Source organism: Mixophyes fleayi, chromosome 8, assembly GCF_038048845.1.
Source record: "Mixophyes fleayi isolate aMixFle1 chromosome 8, aMixFle1.hap1, whole genome shotgun sequence".
Taxonomy (NCBI): domain Eukaryota; kingdom Metazoa; phylum Chordata; class Amphibia; order Anura; family Limnodynastidae; genus Mixophyes; species Mixophyes fleayi.
The window spans coordinates 23,984,668-24,004,850 of NC_134409.1; the positions used below are offsets into that span (position 1 = coordinate 23,984,668).

The 20,183-nt window shown below is 40.6% G+C and overlaps 1 protein-coding gene across 1 annotated transcript; it reads left to right on the plus strand.

Annotated features, from left to right (window-relative positions):
• The first annotated feature begins 4,328 nt into the window (after positions 1-4,328).
• TTC22 (tetratricopeptide repeat domain 22) lies at positions 4,329-20,009 on the plus strand. The gene is made up of 7 exons (XM_075182106.1): positions 4,329-4,955; positions 9,080-9,135; positions 10,611-10,726; positions 14,236-14,354; positions 15,827-15,988; positions 16,857-17,009; positions 18,482-20,009. Exons 1-7 carry the CDS (start codon positions 4,392-4,394, stop codon positions 19,010-19,012), a joined length of 1,701 nt encoding a protein of 566 aa, XP_075038207.1. The 5' UTR covers positions 4,329-4,391; the 3' UTR covers positions 19,013-20,009.
• Positions 20,010-20,183: the final 174 nt, after the last annotated feature.

The window sequence follows — 20,183 nt, forward strand, 5'->3', positions numbered from 1 at the left end:
GGTGTAAGGACATCATATACTACTGAGGTGTAAGGACATCATATACTACTGAGGTGTAAGGACATCATATACTACTGAGGTGTAAGGACATCATATACTACTGAGGTGTAAGGACTTCATATACTACTGAGGTGTAAGGACATCATATACTACTGAGGTGTAAGGACAGGGCCGTAACTAGGGCTGTGCGACAGGGGCGACCGCCCAGGGCGCAACGCTGAAGGGGGGCGCAATTTAGGTATATTTTAGGTTAATTTGGTTAAAATTGAGGGCTAGGGGGGCGGCATTTGTCTTTCTCGCCCAGGGCACTAGAATTCTAAGTTACAGCTCTGTGTAAGGACTTCATATACTACTGAGGTGTAAGGACATCATATACTACTGAGGTGTAAGGACATCATATACTACTGAGGTGTAAGGACATCATATACTACTGAGGTGTAAGGACTTCATATACTACTGAGGTGTAAGGACTTCATATACTACTGAGGTGTAATGACATTACATACCGCTGAGGTGTAAGGACATCATATACTACTGAGGTGTAAGGACATCATATACTACTGAGGTATAAGGACATCATATACTGCTGAGGTGTAAGGACTTCATATACCGCTGAGGTGTAAGGACATCATCTACTACTGAGGTGTAAGGACATCATATACTACTGAGGTGTAAGGACATCATATACCGCTGAGGTGTAAGGACATCATATACTACTAAGGTGTAAGGACATCATATACTACTGAGGTGTAAGGACATCATATACTACTGAGGTGTAAGGACATCATATACTACTGAGGTATAAGGACATCATATACTACTGAGGTGTAAGGACTTCATATACTACTGAGGTGTAAGGACATCATATACTACTGAGGTGTAAGGACTTCATATACTACTGAGGTGTAAGGACATCATATACTACTGAGGTGTAAGGACATCATATACTACTGAGGTGTAAGGACATCATATACTACTGAGGTGTAAGGACTTCATATACTACTGAGGTGTAAGGACTTCATATACTACTGAGGTGTAAGGACATTACATACCGCTGAGGTGTAAGGACATCATATACTGCTGAGGTGTAAGGACATCATATACCGCTGAGGTGTAAGGACATCATATACCGCTGAGGTGTAAGGACATCATATACTACTGAGGTGTAAGGACATCATATACTACTGAGGTGTAAGGACATCATATACCGCTGAGGTATAAGGACATCATATACTACTGAGGTGTAAGGACTTCATATACTACTGAGGTGTTAGGACCATTATAAACTACTGAATAAACCCTGGAGCAATCAATTCTCTTTAGAGGTCATATAAGTCATTAATTGAAGTCCAGCCATATACAACTAGAGTGTTTAAATTGATTTCCAAATAAATATACTTATGTTTGAAAGGTCTCACAGTTGGTCAATGCATTCCCAAACAAGAGCTTCATCATGAAGATCAAATAACATTCCAAGCAAAGGCATTGATCAGGGGAAGGATATAATATGATTTTGCCACCAAAAGGCATATGGCTGACAGAGTGACTGAACAATATACAATAAATTTAATGTTAAAATAAAAAGAAAAGATGAAAAGTAGACTTAATTAAATGTATATACCTATTAGTGTAACAAAAACAGGAATAGCAAGAATCCCAGATATACATTGATGTGCATGCCACAAAAGAATCCCAGTATTAATTCAATATTCTATATTTTCAGGTATTAGAATCACTATTATATTATAGATTTGTGTATTTGTGTTATTTCATTGGGGACATTCATAGAAGAGGGAAGCTAGTATCATATGAATAACAGCCTCCTGTAAGTCCGTATATACATTTTATGTGGGCTGCCACTCTCAATGTTCTTTACTGATCTACCCTTCATGTGATCAGGAAACAACCAATCAAATTGTCAGTAAGGTGACATCAGAGCTTCCATGTTCATTTTCCCTCCTAGTAGTCTCTCTATTAATAAATTACCTCCCAATATCTCATCTCCAATACATTATATCCCTTATTTCCCACCCCTCTCCCTCTCATTTTATTAAATGTTTAATCCACCTACTATCACCCAGTTAATCTACCTCAGCCATTTCTCAGTTTGATAATATTCTGCTACTGTTTTCCCTCACATAATTTCCCAAATCCGTAACCTGGGATGACATAAATAATTGATGGTAAACATTATTATTAATTAATTGCATTCAGCTCAGGTTAATAGAATTGGATAATAAGTGGGAAAACATGAGCAGAATATTATTACACTGTGAAAGGGCTCACTTAGTCATGTATGAATCTGATGCACCTCCTCTCACAGGAAACACCTTATACCTTTGTCATTTCTATTTTGCCCTGTTACCCCCACCCTCTTTCCTGACTCACCTTCCACCCATGTCCTGTCAGCTCTCCTCTGTCATGTCTTTTCTCACCTGTAATCTCATCTCCCTCAGGGGAAAATGTAGCGAAATCTTTGTAATGTGATAAGCAGGTATTTCAGAAATGGCCGGGGTGATACATGTAAAACATCTAATTCTTCTCTAGAAGAGCAAGGACTGACTTTCAACCTGCTAAGGTCATAAATAATTGTACTCCCTGGGCTTAACATTGATCATGATAAGATTTGTGTCTAGCGTCTGTGAAGTATTATGTGCAATACTATTTTGAGTATGTTGAGTGCTTGAAGACAAAGGGCTAGATTTACTAAGCTGCGGTTTTGAAAAAGTGGGGATGTTGCCTATAGCAACCAATCAGATTCTAGCTATCATTTTGTAGAAGGTACTAAATAAATGAAAGCTAGAATATGATTGGTTGCCATAAGCGACATCCCCACTTTTTCAAACCCGCAGCTTAGTAAATCTAGCCCAAAATGTGATTTCTAAAGTTTGTGTATGTGCTGTGTGTATTAATGAAAGTTTAAACCTTAAATTGTTCAATAGGAAATAATTAAAAACTCCAGTTGTTTTCATAGGTAAAAAAAAAATGTGGACCCATGGCTTGAGCACAGACAATGCTTCTTGCTAGTTTTTAATCTCCTACTCCTTTAATGGAACATATTTTTCACCTCCATATTGCACTTCACCTGGGAAGCATTTCCAGTTGCACACCGAGTAATGTTAAAAAAAGGCTTAGTGCAGAAAATAATATTATATGTAATAAAGACGTCCTGATATCCTCTCACTCTCATAGTTAATTAAACCCAAAAATGGATAAATCGAAAACAATGGGAAAAGTTTAATTAAATGACTGGCACTAAAGTGGGACTTTTGTGACATTTACACTTACACACAGTGGAAATTAATATTCTTCCACCTCCCCAAAGGGTAGATTTATGAAACCTTCTTAAAAGGAAAATTGGAGGTGTCGCCCATAGCAACCAATCAGATTTTAGCTATCATTTATCTAGTATATGCTTGAAAATGACAACTAGAATCTGATTTGTTGCCACGGGCAACAACTCCACTTTTCCTTTTAAGAAGGTTTGCTAAATCTACCCCAAATATAGGTGCACCTGTGCTATGTGAATGAGCGTGTACCTTAATGTGTGCTTGGCCAACCATCTAGGTCAGTGTTGGCTAACCTGTGACACTCCAGGTGTTGTGAAACTACAAGTCCCAGCATGCTTTACCAATATATAGCAGCTTATTGCTGGAAGTGTATGCTGGGACTTGTAGTTTCCCAACACCTGGAGTGTCACAGGTTAGCCAACACTGATCTAGGCTCACCAAGGTTAAACCAAGCCGCGTGAGGTGCAGACTAACTACATTAATCACCTCCATTATCTGAATTTCTTCACAAGCGATTTTACAGAATCAACAAACCTGCCTGATGTGTCTATCCATGCAAACTCAATTAACCAACTCTGATACAAAACGTGTCCTGTTATAAGATCAATAATGAAACCAGTGAATGTAAAATGAGACTGGCATCACATGAATATCTTATTTATCAAATTACACTTCCATAAGTCCATAAACTGTGCAAATTTGACAGCTACTTTAACTTAATTGATAACTAAATACATTTTAATTTTATAGCTTCATAACTTTTTTTTACTTCATAGAGATTAACGCATGCTTTTCTGCAGTTTCTAGATCAGCTAATATAATATAACCATCCATTGCCTTTCCTGGGGAAGTTAGCTGACCCACATCTCAATACTAATATCATCCTGATCTGCACTCCAAAGGAAGCGCACATAGTAATGATAATGAGATAAATGTATTGAATTGCAACATCTACACATAAACACTTGGGTGAGGAGGTAATTCTTTACAGCCGCCCCTCCCAATCCTGAGCTCCTCCCAAGCTACAGGTTACTCAAACCAGATATACAGGTACACACACCAAGAGCAGGAAAGACAAGAGAAACCTTTTCTCTGCCAGCCATGGAGCAAGAGCCTGGTGTGGACATAGAAACCCTCATAGATGAGTTTGAGTATATCCCTGGCCATTTCCACTTGGAAATGAATCTGAACTTTGAGTCGTGCACCCCTGCGCAGTTTAGGAGAAGAGACATCAAACTCAAGCAAGAAGCTCTTCAGTCCCAGCTGGAGTTGGACTCTGATCTCCAGCACGCTGAAATATGGAATTTACTGGGTGTTTTTTCTTTCTACCTGGACGAGGTCAACAATGCCAGGGAGATTTTTATCAACATCACCAAGCAGGACCCCGATAATTTAAACGCCTGGGCTAACTTGGCCTATGTGTACGACAGACTGAATATGGAGGAAGAGGCCTCTCAGTGTACAGATAAGATCTCTCACCTCATGGGCCTGGAGGCAGAGGGCACGGACAGCAAGGAGCCCAGACTGAGGGCTGCACGCTGCCTGGCGGAACAGGGGTACGCTTACGCCTTTGATGTGGGACTGCTGAATGAGGAAGACAACATGGAGAAATTGATTACTGGTATAAATCTGTATGATAAGGCCCTGGGATATGGAAAGCATAAGGTCAGTATAAACAAGGTATACAGAATATATACAAATCTATGCAAATATAATATATTTGTATATATACGAATGTTAGCATGCTTGACACCTGTCACTGTGCCTGTACACACAATTATATGGTCGGTTGTTACTACAGTGTGTCCAGGATCACTGCAAATAATCGGGCAATTCATTGTTATCAAGGATGGCATTGTTTAAAGTATACTAGTTGTGTGGGCTGAACCAGTATTCATGAGAATGCAGTTCACTAGGAATAAGTGTTATCAGTGAGCGTGAGTCATTCCCCAGTGACTAGTTCTTAGTGCATCGATAGTATGAGATAAAGGGGCGTGGAGGGCACATTTTTAAGGATGCCCTTTCCTGTGCTGTGCGCTGAGGTGCACAACCATTTTCCAGTCTTCAGAGATACATGAATCTTATACCAGTTATAAACTGCAAGGGAGGGCTGGCAAATTTTAGCCTGGGGGCAAGAACTCCTATTGTAAAGGAAAAAAAATGCAGGTGACCTAGCCCAAGGTAGCTCACTAAGGGACTGGGCCAGATGCCCCCAGCCCCCTAACCCCCTACCCCAGCCTGCTCTGATGAGCTGTTGGTTTACATGTTCTCAACTTGTACTTTTACTGGAACCAGTTTTGCACTTCCATGTCGCATATTGGCCGAGAAGCACAGTTCTTGGCCTATTCCGAGAAATGTAATATAAAACTTGCATTGCACTAAGGTTTGTCCAGGAGCATATATAAACAGCATTAGGCCCTATGTCTCTAAAGATTGTTCTGCCCCCCAGCACACGGAGGCATCTTCCAAGCGTGGAGAGTAGTTGCGCACCTCTCGCACCATCCAGGCACATGGTGCAAACCCAAGGCGTTTAGTACTGTGCGTTTCATAAATCATTGTGTATAGGTGAGAGACCCACTACATTATGTTTAACAAATTCTATAAAATGTATATTATAATCATTTCAACTACATTAGAAGTTTTTGCTCCTTCAACAATCCAGCTCAAGGTGAAGTCTTACAAGCTGCAGTGTTTGAGCAGCGTGTTTAAGGCGTTTACTAAAGGTGGAAGGTTGTCAGATCTGTGTTTGCTTCGTCCTGTTCAGTTCCTGGGAAGAAAGTCTTCTTCCTCCCGCACCACTGACTGTCTAAGTGGTAGGCAAACTAGGATCTGCCAAGCCACATAGAGGATAATGGAGTGTTTTAGTGGGTGGTTTGGCACAAAGCATGTGGAGTGAGGGCCCATGGTTTGAGCACTGTCCTAGGCCCATTTCAATCCACCACTGTCCTCAGTACAGTACTTTAACGGTGATTGTTGCAATTAAATGCATAGTGTTTCACTCTAATGAAAAATCAATTACCTTACATTCAGACTTTCTGAGCAACACATTTTATTAGTACTTTTACTGGAGGTCATTGTATTGTGCAAAAATTACTTTGGACGCTTTGTGCATCTCAATTTGAGAAACTGCTTCTACATTTTCACCAAGACAGATGGTTTATGGAGCGAGATGGTGATGTTTGGGGAGAAACAGAGGTTTGCGGAGGGGAGGAGTTGGCTGGAGGGATATTGTTCCTAATAAAGTATGTTGTTTGCACATTTATCAACCTAGTTTTGTGGGACAGAGCAGAAATAAGATTTTATTTTGCGTAGCGAGATTATTGAAATGGTTTAATGGAATGAAAAGGGGGCATTCCTTACAGGGGAGCCACTGCAGAGCCGTAACTTAGAATTCTAGCGCCTGGGGCGAGAAAGACAAATGCGGCCTTCCTAGCCCTCAATTTTAACCAAATGAACCTACAATATTCCTAAATTGCGCCCCCCTTCAGCGTTGCGCCCTGGGCGGTCTCCCCTGTCGCACAGCCTTAGTTACGGCCCTGGGCCACTGTGCAGAGCTGGCAGACTTTGGCTCTCATCCTATACTTCTATTAATAGGACACGTTTGGCACTTCCATGTTGCACTTTGGTGGAGAAACACCTTTCCATACACACTCCCAGCTATGTAATTAAAGCTTTACACACATAAAATTGGCACATTTAATACAGACAAACTCGCTGCCTCCTCCCTCCATGATTTAACACCTAAATTATGTATGTTAGAAGAAATCCAGAAAAGTTTTTTATTGAAAGAAGTGGTACTAAATGGGTAGGCAGTTGTACTATCAACGTAATAGGAATATATAAAATATCAGAGGCATCCCAGTCCCTTATTCTGTCCAAGGAAATGCTTGTATACTGCAGCCATCCTCTGTCCCCTGTCGTTTAGGCCACAGGTTGGTCACTGCAGGAGCAAGTGACTGACACAGTGAGAGGACTTGGGGCAAGAGATGAACAATACTTCCTTACCCACTCCTGTGGTGCTGGCGTCACCCTGTGCTCTTTCTACAATTAGTTATTACCCCTTCTCTGCCACCCCTATTATGGAGCTAACTGAGGCACGATTGTCACCCATACTTGCCAACTTTGCTCCTCTCCCCTCTGGGAGATTGCGGAGGGCAGGCCAAGTGTGGGTGGCCATATTATTATTTTGGCCCTGCCCCCTACTGCACAAAGCTGTCATCGCCCATTGGGCCAAAATTATGCAATTTTCCGCAGATCCTGTCATTGAGGCCCCAGTTCTGCCAACTTTAGTAGGAGTTGGGCAGGATGCGGAAGGATAGCCTGCTCCCTTGGGATTCCAGCAGAACTACCTGCAATTTGAGAGGTTCCCGGACATTCCGGGAGAGTAAGCAAATATGTTGACGCTTCGTCAAATGAGAGGAACGGCCATGAGCCATAAAGTAAGCCCAATTGCACAATATCTCTACTGTTCTGTAATTTGGCGCGAAGTACCTTGATGTGTTTCCGGAATGGTCCACTGAGATCGCGTCAGGGTTTTTACAGAAAGCTCGGCTCGTTTTCTCTCCTGTGCCATAGAGGTGTGCAGAACAATGGGCGGAAGTTTCTTACCGCAATAGCCAGTAAATTCAAGACAACGTTCAGTGTCACTTTGCTGAATTGAATCTGCCCCCAAATATCTCTTTTATTCCATCATGTGCATTATGGTGCATTAGCCATGAGTCACCATGCAGTCATCCTTCAGCTGAATAGGATGGGGCTGTGTTAATGACAGGTAATTCCAGGTTGACAAGGGCCTGCTGTACATTGGTATAAAAAAATGTTATTGTATATTACATAATGACCACCAATAACTCCTAAGTTATACAGCACATAGCATTTTGATGCACCAAGGCCACTGAAACACGTGACATAATACGGCTCCACAGAGAAGCTTTGAGAATGTGTTGTTCTATTTTATCAGGAGGGGCAGAGAGCAAAAGGAAACGGCAGTTATGGCATATTTACTAAGCTGTTTATTGCAGCGGTGGAATTAGGGCGTGTAGTTCACTCAGTGCATACTACAAAACAAAATGGAGGAATATTGAACGACTGATAGTTGTCTGTTTTAGTTTCTGTTTATTTTCTTACCTTTTTAATTTTAAGAAAATATCTTACATAAGTATATGTGGACATTTTGTCATTCCTGGTGTGTGCGTAAGGTTAAATAAAGGAGTGTCCTTAGGCAAACAACACATGTAAATCAACTTGTGCTTTAGACCGTATTATGTAAGTCCTCCTGGAACAACATGAGTAACCGTTTTCAGTCCTTTGTTCACATAGGTGATATCCCAAAGAGGAAAATAATAGTGCTATTAATAACAATAGTGGATGTTAAGAAATGGCTTATCCGTAATGACGCAGATAACTCCAGTGAGGTCTATTGAACACCCCCAAGTGAAAGAGGGTTGTTGATATCTGCATGGATTAGTGAAAATTAGAATTATATTGATGCGATTCAAACATACAGTTTAAAACTGAATGGATTTTATGTCATTTATATATTTTATAACATGGTACAAGGAGTAACAATGTGCTGTAACCCATAGCAACCAATCAGGTATCGGCTTTTTAGCCGTCTAGTGTAGTCATGTAGCTGATATCTGATTGGCTGTTCTTGGTTAAATCATATCGCTGCTCTTTGCACCACAACATCAGCCCCTATGTGTACAAAATGACTAAAATTAACAGTTATCGTGTTTTATAATGCATAAATTGAACGTTTGTGTCTCATTATTTAATGTTTTGTACAGATCTCAGCAGAAGAAAAAAGAAGCTGGTTTTTCACCATGGCGTCTCTCTGTATGAGGTATGTCATTCCCAAATGTAATATTTCCAATGCAGACTGACTAGATACAGTCTCCTTCACCAAAATGTTACTATGATGCTTTACCTCCTAGAATTGCAACGAAGGAAGAAAAAAGTATGCTAATAAAAAAATATTTGATCTTGAATTTCCTGTCCATCCTTTCAATTATTTGATTTACAAACTGCAGTGTTGCCCACTGGAAAAGTTAGGGCATGCCATGCCACTAGGTCTGACCTCTCTGGACAGTGGGAAATTTAGACTGTAAAAATCAGGAATGTTTGGGTGTATAACTGAACTACTGATGAAGATATCCTACGTGCTTTTTGTTGCCACACCAAACACAACTGATATGTTGCAATTCACACATCACAGTGCACTTCTCAACATTGCTGTCCTTACATACTCGTGGGGGTGGAGATGTATATCATTGCTGGTTAGTGGGAGAAAAAACTGGATATTCCACTTCTGTCTAACTCCAAAAGCTTATTTGTTATTTCCCTTTTGTACAGAACAGTGATTGCCATTTTTTGGAGCAAGGGCTTCTGGGTATGCCATTTTCATGACCGCTTTTTAAATTAATGGTTTGCCCACTGGGCATCCAGAGCGTGATGTTGGCCCACCCTGAGTCGGGAACCCACATATTTACAGACTGTTAGAGCACATGGGTGTAGCACAGAGATTCCGGCTCAGCCTTTGGGTAGTAGTCTCATTGAACCAATCAAACCAGTTAGGGACAGTTTAAAATAACTCTAGGGAGAAATATTCAAATAAGCAGACCCATTTCTGTATCGCAGATTGCTAGGAATGCTATTGAGCTGCACTACTGTAAAATTAGTCTAACATGCTTCTTCCTGCAGCCGTATTTTTGGGGGCTGCAACATACAGCCATTTTTCCCTGAGCACCTCCATTTTTCTGGAGGGAGAGACAGAATTGAATTGCTGACTCTGTATTATAGAGATCTGGGGAAAATGGGTTTATGGGCCAGCTCCAGGGGTTGCAACTGGGCAGGAAAACGCGTTAGTAACATTTTACAGTAGGTGGTCTTGAAACTTTACCACGGTGGGCTTTTCAGTCAATTCATCCCCTGGAAATTCAGAGCATGACACTGACTGACGGAGACTGAATCCCACCTACTCACAGACTTTCCCTTTTGTTACAGCTGATTATTGCAATATCTGATACAAAGAGAATATGGAGAGGGAACGAGGAGACAGATACAATTAGGGCTGTACTCAGTTTATAATATCGATTGATTTTCAGGTACACGGGTTTTGAACACTTTACAAATAATCTAACACAAAATCTGTACTTGTACTTCCTCGGTTGTAAAGCCACATGTTGCCTACGTTGATCCAAATACATCAACAGGCACTCACAGCTTCACCCCGCATGCTGTAATAATGTACCATAGTTATTATATAACAGAAAAGTTTAAAAACCTAAAGAAAATGTAAAATGTACTATTTGATTTCAGGTTAGACGAAATATTAACGAAAAAAAAAGATGTTGAGAAGAACAGGTTGTTGTTTTTTAACAAAACAATGATGCTTCTCCGTGAAACTGTGAAATCCTCCACAAATCATTACAAAGGTAGTGTACTCTTTGTATTACAATAGACAATGTCTCTGTTATTACAATGACATGTTTCAGTTTACAAATACTTTGCTATGTTGCTTTAAGTTTTTTTAAGTTTGTTTGTTATTCACCTAGAAGTAAATGTATCATGCTGCGAGTTTCTGGCGGGTTTGAAAAGTGGAGATGTTGCCTATAGCAACCAATCAGATTCTAGTTATTTATTTAGTACATTCTGCAAAATGACAGCTAGAATCCGAATGGTTGCTATAGGCAACATCTCCACCTTTCAAATATGCGCTGTGCAGGGAGTTTCATGACCATGTTTGACTACTGACATCACAAGGCAGTTGAAGCCCAGAAATTGAGTGTTAGTGTAGGGCAGGGTATCATGCTGCAGGTTGTGCCATTGAGTCCCACTGGCCCCAGCTTCACAGACCTCCTCCCCGAATCTCCCAGAGAGAGCTCTGTAAAGTCAGCAACTATGACTAAAATACCTCTCTGCTGATTTGATCAGCAGTTACCAAGATGTGGTTAAAGTCACCTCCTGCAGTTATTAAAATAAGTTCACATATGATTTCCAACAAAGACAATTAATCAGTATTCAATAAAGACTCAAGTACAACATTTTACATTTTACAGAGTCTCGCCATCCTATTATTAGGACTTATATGACATACTTGCCATCTTTTCCTCGTTGGCTTCAGGGAGATCCCGGGGGAGGTGAGGGGGCGGGGCTTGACGAATCGCATCATTTTGGCCCCGCCCCTAAATGATTGACACATTTTTGGACAATTACAGCAGGGAGCGGGACTAAGGTGACGCGATATTTGCATCAAATAGGACTCAGCCACAATGTTATTTACAGATCAGTATCACACACCAGACTCTCGGGTCCATTGTGGGGGCGAGAATCAAGAGGTTGGCTTGCTGGTCTCCCAGAAATGCGGCAGACTCCCCGACATTCCGGGAGAGCAGGCAACTATGCGTTAAATAAAAGCAGCTAATGAATCTCTAGAGACTGAAGTGTCTTTTACATTTCTGTCTCCATTACTGAAGTCATGTTGTCTTACCTGTCAAGTCTTTGATTAAATCTTGGTCTCCATGAAAATGGCCACCTCCATAGGCAGCAATACATGGACATAGGACACAATTTCTGAACTGTGTCATCATGCCACAGATGGCGAAGCCAACCACGTCTTGTACTGGCTCAGCATCAGGGAGAATGCCAGACTCTTCAGGGAGTGAGGGAGATCACCCCTAGTTCAGGGAGTCTCCCTGACATTCAGGGAGAGTTGGCAAGTATGTTCTATGAGGATCCAAACATATTTGGGGATTGCATATATGTCTTATTTCTGGCACAAATGCTCTTTTGTGACCTCAAAAGCTTAATTTTACACCCAAGTAAGATGGTGGGGGTGCCCATACTTTTGCACCAACATGCAAAAACTCTCTTTTGCAAGACAAGATTATTTAAACAGGATAAAGGGATAGAGCGGGCACATTTAGGTGGAGTTCCCTGGTTTTCAAAAGGGTGAATAACAATTTCTCCCCATTAGGTCTGGTCCTGCATTAGGGATGGACAGTCCTGATGTTCCCTCATAATTGGTTTGACATTAATAAATTTAAACTAGTGAGTATTTAGAAGAACAAAAATGAAAACCTTTGAAGTAATAAAGGAGGAATTCCTACAATGTTAGTAGGTTGGACTTTGACATGATGTCACTTTTTCCAACATGTGCATTTACAAGTGGGCCCACAAACCTGTAAAACTAGGTGCAGAATGACTTTCCACAGCCAGGAAGTAAGCGTGTACCTTGAAACGCGTTGGGCTGCTAAGCAGGCAAAGATATGCAAATATAGAACAAGTGTTGGTTTGCATGTTTTGTGGTTCGCAAATGAGCCATAGAGATGATAAAACAAGTCCTTACTCTTCAGGAAGGTGGATCAGTGTTTGCTTAGTAAGGAATTATGTATCACAGGTGACTGATGCAGGTAAATTACAGAGATTAACACACTGACAGCACAGAACTCTGAGCTTCTGCGTCTAGGCTACTTTACCACTTTCTCACCCTTGAAAGGAAAGTTTTGCTCACTGTTGGGGAATTGTGCTGCTGATGACAGCATTCTAGACAGAATCCTACACTCAATTATACCTGTACGTCATCAATAGCTGCATCCTTTTATATAGAAAGTAGGGGTAAGCTTGGCAGTTTTCCTTTATGCCATTTTGCTCCAAAATTAAGGGATGTGATACCGACCCTTATGTGGATGTTTTTGTAATAACAAGGTCGTTATTTAAAATGAACTACAATATATACAACTATACAACTTTGAAGAATCAAGATCAAAGCGCTGGTTTTGCTTTCATCACTTTGGGGTGTAGCAGGTAACATTTAATCGCTGCTTATGGTAAAATACAATATATTTCATCTTTTCTCTGAACAGAAAATGGGACAGAAGTCTAGTCTGAACTCAATGACCTGTGTGTACAAAATATCATTTAAAAATTCTTAGTGTGGGAGTAAGGGGAAATGGGGTTATGGGTGGATACAATCCTTACTGTGGGAGTAAGGGAAGGTAGGGTCAGGGGTGGATACAATCCTTAGTGTGGGAGTAAGGGAAGGTCGGTTTCCGGGGTGGATACAATCCTTAGTGTGGGAGTATGGGAAGGTAGAGTCAGGAGTGGATACAATCCTTACTGTGGGAGTAAGGGAAGGTAGGTTCAGGGGTGGATACAATCCTCAGTTTGGGAGTAAGGGAAGGTAGGTTCAGGGGTGGATACAATCCTTAGTGTGGGAGTAAGGGAAGGTAGGGTCAGGAGTGGATACAATCCTTAGTGTGGGAGTAAGGGAAGGTAGGGTCAGGAGTGGATACAATCCTTAGTGTGGGAGTAAGGGAAGGTAGGGACAGGGGTGGATACAATCCTTAGTGTGGGAATTTAGCAACATAACACACTCTGTAATCCCACCATTTCTGAAGGTGCCTATCCACCTCCTCAGAACACAATGGAACCTGACAGGAACAGGACGTAGATAGGTGGCTAATGATCTTGAGCTAGTTATATAAAATAAATTTGTTACATAACTTTTCATTTTCTGGAATCTGAAGTCCACACCCACCCGTGGGTCAGATCTCCTCCTTTTAACCTGCTAGTACAGCAAAGGTAAAACAAAATGTACATAAACCTGTGAAAGTCCCACAGTCTGTGTGCATTTCTAGCTCAATAATTGCAACATACAACACTGTATAATGCAACACTTTATTTATGGTGGGCATACTGTGCTGTTCTGACTCAAGGAAATGAAAATTTCAATGCGTAAGACATTTTCTTTTTCCTCGGCAGCAGTTAAGACGGGACCAGATTAAACACCCACAATGGGATGTGGTATTCCTTCCAGCATCTAACTATCATGGAGTTAGAAGCTACTGTGGTGTCTTTACTTGCTGCATGGCAATAGTGCACTATTGACTATCAATGCAATGTTGTCACTTGTTACTTACACATAATTTTATTTATCTTTTAGCTTTGTCCTGGTGCTACATCGGGATGATGCTGGAAAAACAACACACATTTTCTACCACACCGATGGGAATCCATGACTACGGGTTTTCAGGAACAGACCCTCTGGACTGCTTTAGCAAGGTTTGGGCAATGTGGTTACATTCTGTTTTCTAAAATTTGTGTATTCGCATTATTAATATTACTATTGGATACAGTGTGGTGTGGATTGTACATGCAATGAATAGCCCCTTCTTAATGTCCGTGGCATTCTATGTACAACAGAGATAGCTGACAGACTTAGCAGCATTATAGTAGTTGTCATAGCGCTGGTTGCTCTCAGAGCACCACTTGGCTGGGGTAACAGAGACACCAGGTCTGGCCAAGCCACTTAGTCCTCGGCGGACAGGTTGTGATAAACAAAGATAAAGTTGAAGAAGGTAGAATCATAAGGGATGAAGCACCAACAGGGAAACACAAATCCAAACCATCATCATCATTTATTTATATAGCGCCACTAATTCCGCAGCGCTGTACAGAGAACTCGCTCACATTAGTCCCTGCCCCATTGGAGCTTACAGTCTAAATTCTCTAATATAGACACACACTCACACACACAGACAGAGAGGGAGAGCATAGGGTCAATTTTGATATCAGCCAATTAACCTACCAGTATGTTTTTTGGAGTGTGGGAGGAAACTGGAGCACCCGGAGGAAACCCACGCAAACACAGGGAGAACATACAAACTCCACAGAGATAAGGCCATGATCAGGAATTGAACTCATGACGCCAGTGTTGAGGCAGAAGTGCTAACCACTAGGCCACTGTGCTGCCCCATACTATTTAGAAGTGAGGGCTTTATAAAGGCAGCATTCAGGTGAGACCTGTTTGTCCTGATTGATTTGACCTTTAGTTGAAGTGCTGATGGTGCACTTGAAGCCTTTTAGTTCTGACTGTCTTGGTATTTAGTAGAAGTGCTGAGTCTGCAGTGTCAGTCTTGATGGTGTCGGGGAAGTTCCTCGCAGTGTCAGGGTTGATGGCGCACTGCCACCTGTCATCCGTAGCTGGTATTGCAGCAGTAATCAGAAAAGAAAGCTGCTTATACTACCATTGCTTTGGGAAGAATATGTTAAATACCACAATGTGGCATTAAGCAGTCCATTAAAGAAACCAGTTTTACAAGTTTAGACATTAGTGGTGTCTGTAACAGAATGACAGTAGTAAACCGTAAGTAGGCATCACACCAATAATGTTTAACGTCTGTTTGTTGCCTACATACACTGGTGGCGGCCATTTGGTGGATTCACTGGCTGCCAGTGTACAGGTGAGCGGTCTTTTGAGCAGGGGAGGGGTACACTTGAATTACCTCTTCCTAATGTTATCTGGCAAAACCGTCTTCTGCAGATAGATACTGCAGACTAACCGACATTAAAATGCTGACATTACCTGTCAGTGAATTAGTCTGTTATACAAGGGGAAGAGGCAAAATGGATAAAACTACAGTATATACTCTGCTATAAAAAAAATTAACAAAACAAAAATACCAAAAAAAATCAACTTACACCGCTGTCTGGGATTGGTATAAGTTATGTACATCTCTCTTTGTCACAAACAGGCTTTAGAAGTAGGAAAAGGCGACCCTCTGATACTAAACCGTCTGGCAAAAATATTTCATTTCCTGGGAAAGCAAGAAATGGCCATTGGAATATGTAACATGGCGCTCGACGTTCTTCAAGATCCAAAACTGAACTGGCAGGCTTACTGCACCCGCTCCCAGGTAACGCAAGTGACTACAATACCCTTTTCTGGTGTTATCATCTCGCAATATGCGCAGTTATTAGAATGCATGGTAGCAGCCTTGGCGCACAGGCGTTTTATAACGTTTCTGTCTTCTAACCTTAAGACCATTGTTCCAAAAGTATCATATAATCCTGTGGCATGAATAGGAAATCCAGTCACTATTTCACAAGGCAGTGTTTGAGCTGTGAAAGTGCTTTTGTGTGATGGAGAAACTGGGTTCCTTAGTAACTGTTATGTCTCATTACAGGATACTTTAATATCTCAGTTCTCTGGCTGGCAAATTGTGTTGTTCTAAAACTCGTGTGTGCCTTAAGTGAAGCATAAAGGAACATCAGTATTAACCCTAATTTAGCTCTACATGATCAGCCATGTGTTCTGGCTCTTCTCCATGTGATAACATTAGTTGAGATGGCACAAACAATATATTCTAGACAGAAATGCATCCTGATTATTGCAGAATGTAGTGAAAGCACTGTCTATTCAATGGAAATTGTGATCTGTAACTCAACATTTTTATTATATAATTTGTATCTGTACTTCTGGTGGTGAGGGGAAGCAGATGTATTTGACTTGTTTTGGTAAAGTACACTTATTTTATACAGTTGCGATGGGTTGGGAGTTAAGGTTATAGTAGGGTGGCGATGTACAGGGAGAGCGCACACAGCAACATTCCATCCTTCTGGATTGACGCCATATGAACCACAGCCAGACTAGGCTTTTGTTTGACTTTGTTTCCCGATTGCCAGGAGAAATTATATGTTGATCATTTTTACGTTTTACTAAAATAATAATTTAAGAACTTCTTCTCAAATGTATTTTGATATATTCACATTATTTTTGTTTAGATTTTCATCGGCATGTACGTAAGAGACCTGGAACGGACAAAGATGGGGTTAGGAGGACTTCCCGACAGAGATCAGCTTACCAAAGCCAAATCTAACCTGGACAACATCATAAATGCGCATCCCTGTCTGAGAACGTACCTGGATATGGGACAAGTAAGTATTAATGGACTATTCCTGATACTTGGGTACATATCACATTGTGATCAGTTCTAAACTCTATAATGTGCATAAAGGACTGAATACATTAAGAGTAAGATTACTAGATGATTAGATTATTCAGGCACTCGATTATAACAAACCCCCTGATACAGGACGAAGTAAAGATTTTTTTTACATTTAAATGCAATCTCTGTAGCCTTGTAATATGCATTTTGTATAGGAGTTCTTGATTAACCAATTGATGCGGTAACCAAAACCTAAAACGGAAAGTGGAGTTGTTGCCCATAGCAACCAGACTCATTCTCTAGAATATACTAGACACATGATGGAATCTGGTTGCTAAGGGCAACACCTCCACTTTTCCTTTTTAGGTTTGATAAATCAATCCCTTAGAGAGTAAACCACTGGTAAAAGTGAGCACGCTGTGGAATTTGTTCACGGTTTGATGGCATTTTAGTATAAAGTGAAGAAAAATAAGCCATTCATAGGTTTTTCGTTTCCTGTTAAGCTTAAGAGTTTCTTAATTATAACAGATGAAACATTTGATCTGGTATGAAAAGTCATCTTCTGACAATCACACAATTCTGTAAAAAGTTTGCTTGATAAAACATGAAGACTATATGAATTGCCCTCAACTGGTTAATCTCAAACTATTGTGTCCTGAAATCCTCCACAAGAGACCCAGAGTAGCTCTGCAGTTTATTTCCTTAAACTTGAGAGGATATCCTGTTCTGAAATGTACTAAAAGACTAAATTTCTGATATAAAAAGTTACCATTTGCTTCTCATATAATTACTTATTAAACTTGACTTTCAATAGTCGTTTGGGCTTCTTAATAAATAGGGACCTGATTCATTAAGGATCTTAAATGAAGAGGGTCCTTATTTCAGTCTCCTGGACAAAACCATGTTACAATCCAAGGGGTGCAAATTAGTATTCTGTTTTGCACATAAGTTAAATACTGACTGTTTTTTCATGTAGCACATAAATACTTGATAGCTTATTTGTACACTGAAATTTAAAGTTGATATTTAAAGTTGATATCATGAAAAAACAGTCAGAATTTAACTTATATGCAAAACAGAAAACTAGTTTGCACCCCTTGCATTGAAACATGGTTTTGTCCAGGAGACTGAAATAAGATACCTCTCCATTTAAGATCCTTAATGAATCAGGCCCTAGGAGTCACAATACTCCTTTAATAGAATTTGTCTTGTATAGAACGGTGTCCATTTTAAGTTTGATTTTGGTTTCTTTAATAAGAAATGTATAATAGAAATAGCCATAACCTACTGTTACTTTCTCTAGTACTTATGTTTGTTTTTTTATATTCCTTTTTGTTTATTGTGACTTGGTAATTGACACCTGCTGTCTGCACCATAACTTTGGCCACTTTAGCATTAAGTGTTGTCAAATTATTACATTTAATATTCTGCCCCTACTAACTGCCTTCCGTTTTATTTGAGGTCTATTACTACATGGGCGTGGACTCCGTCCAGGAGCTGTTACTAACTGATGAAGAAGCGCTGAATAACGCGTTAGTGTGCATTGCTAGAGCCATGGAGTTTGACCCTGGCGATTCCCTTCCTGAACTGCAGCTACTGAAAGGAAAATGTCTGAGGGCTAAAGGTGAGGAACTGAATGCTATGGAGTGTTTCAAACGAGCCGTTCAGCTAGACAACAAAGGCTCACTGGGCACAGAGACTTTCAGATGCATAATGGAAGCACTACTCAGCCTATACCACCAGAACAAAATGGACAATGAGACGCTCATTCGGGAAGTGGAATTCTGGGTAAAAGATGCTCTGCAAAAATTTGGCTCGGAGAACGTTAGCCAGGGGCTGCAAATTGTCTGCAGAAACAACACCGCAGAAATTGTCAACCTTTCTAAGGCGATGATTGCAGCGGGTAAAATGGACTTGGTGAAGCTTTTGTTCCAGTCTATGAACGTAAACGGCAGGAGAGCGAAACTGAGCAGCCGGTCATCTTCCATCTAAATGAGAAATGGTACTTGACAGTTCTGAACACTATCACTGGTGTGGTGAGAAGATGTGATGGAATTCATCGCCAGGGAGAACAGCCTTCCATTTCCCATGCTATTATATGGGCTTACTCACAATGAAAACCAGAGAAGGGGGTTACTGTGGCTCTCCCTGCTGAGAGTTGTAGTTCCGCTACAGCTGCAGAGACAAAGCTTGCCTAAAACTGGTGCCATCTGCTGTCCAATTTATAATATTTCACTCAATGTTCATCAATCATATTGTATATGTTAGAATTACATGCTATTGGAAAAGATCCTATTCCAACAAAAGTCATATAAAACAGGTAGCCTTTCACTGGTCTATGGGTGCCTGCAAAAATAAAAACCTTGTGGCTCAAATCTGGATCGGTACCAGCACACTAATACATACTGGGGCTTTTATCTCTTACGATGTGTTTTGTGGATATGATGTATATATAATTTTTTTCATTTTGTAAATTCACTTTCAGAATTATTTTTTTTATATCATGACTGTTTCCAAATCACAGAATATACTCTGATTTTTTTTTTCCCATGTGTATTGTCAAAAGCACAAACGGCAATTTGGTTCCATTGTGCACACAATGTGACGGAGTTTTGTCTCCACAAAACTACTGATTCCACTGTATGAAAGCAACATTAAGTATTGAGTAATGAATCAGAATATTGCTGTCTCTTTTGTACTTTGAGTTGTGCAGATGGAAAATAAAACAACTTTCTGCTGCTTTGAAATGTTTTTTGTTATGGGATTTTCACCTAAATTAATTCTCACATTGAGGAACCCTTTAAAAAAAGAAAGGTCAGGGGTGATGCTTGACAGGTCCCGTTGGACACTGCACTGGGGCTGCATAGAACTCATATGAGTGTGAATGAAGTAATGATGGCTGCCGTTTCTCCTGCCTCTACTGCTGTGCTTGCACAGCCTTATGTTCTCCCTCTGTTACTTGTAAAGGAATAAAGTTTCATTTACTTAATTCTATTGTGTGTCTGTTACTTAAAGGTTTTGGTTTTTTTTGCTGCTCACGGTCAGTGACACCCACAAGTACAATGATTGTAACAGCCGCCCATTGAGAAAACAGTCCTATTGCCACCTGCCGACCAGTTGGAAAAAGAGAACGGCAAAGTAACATTTACTAATCTATCCTGTC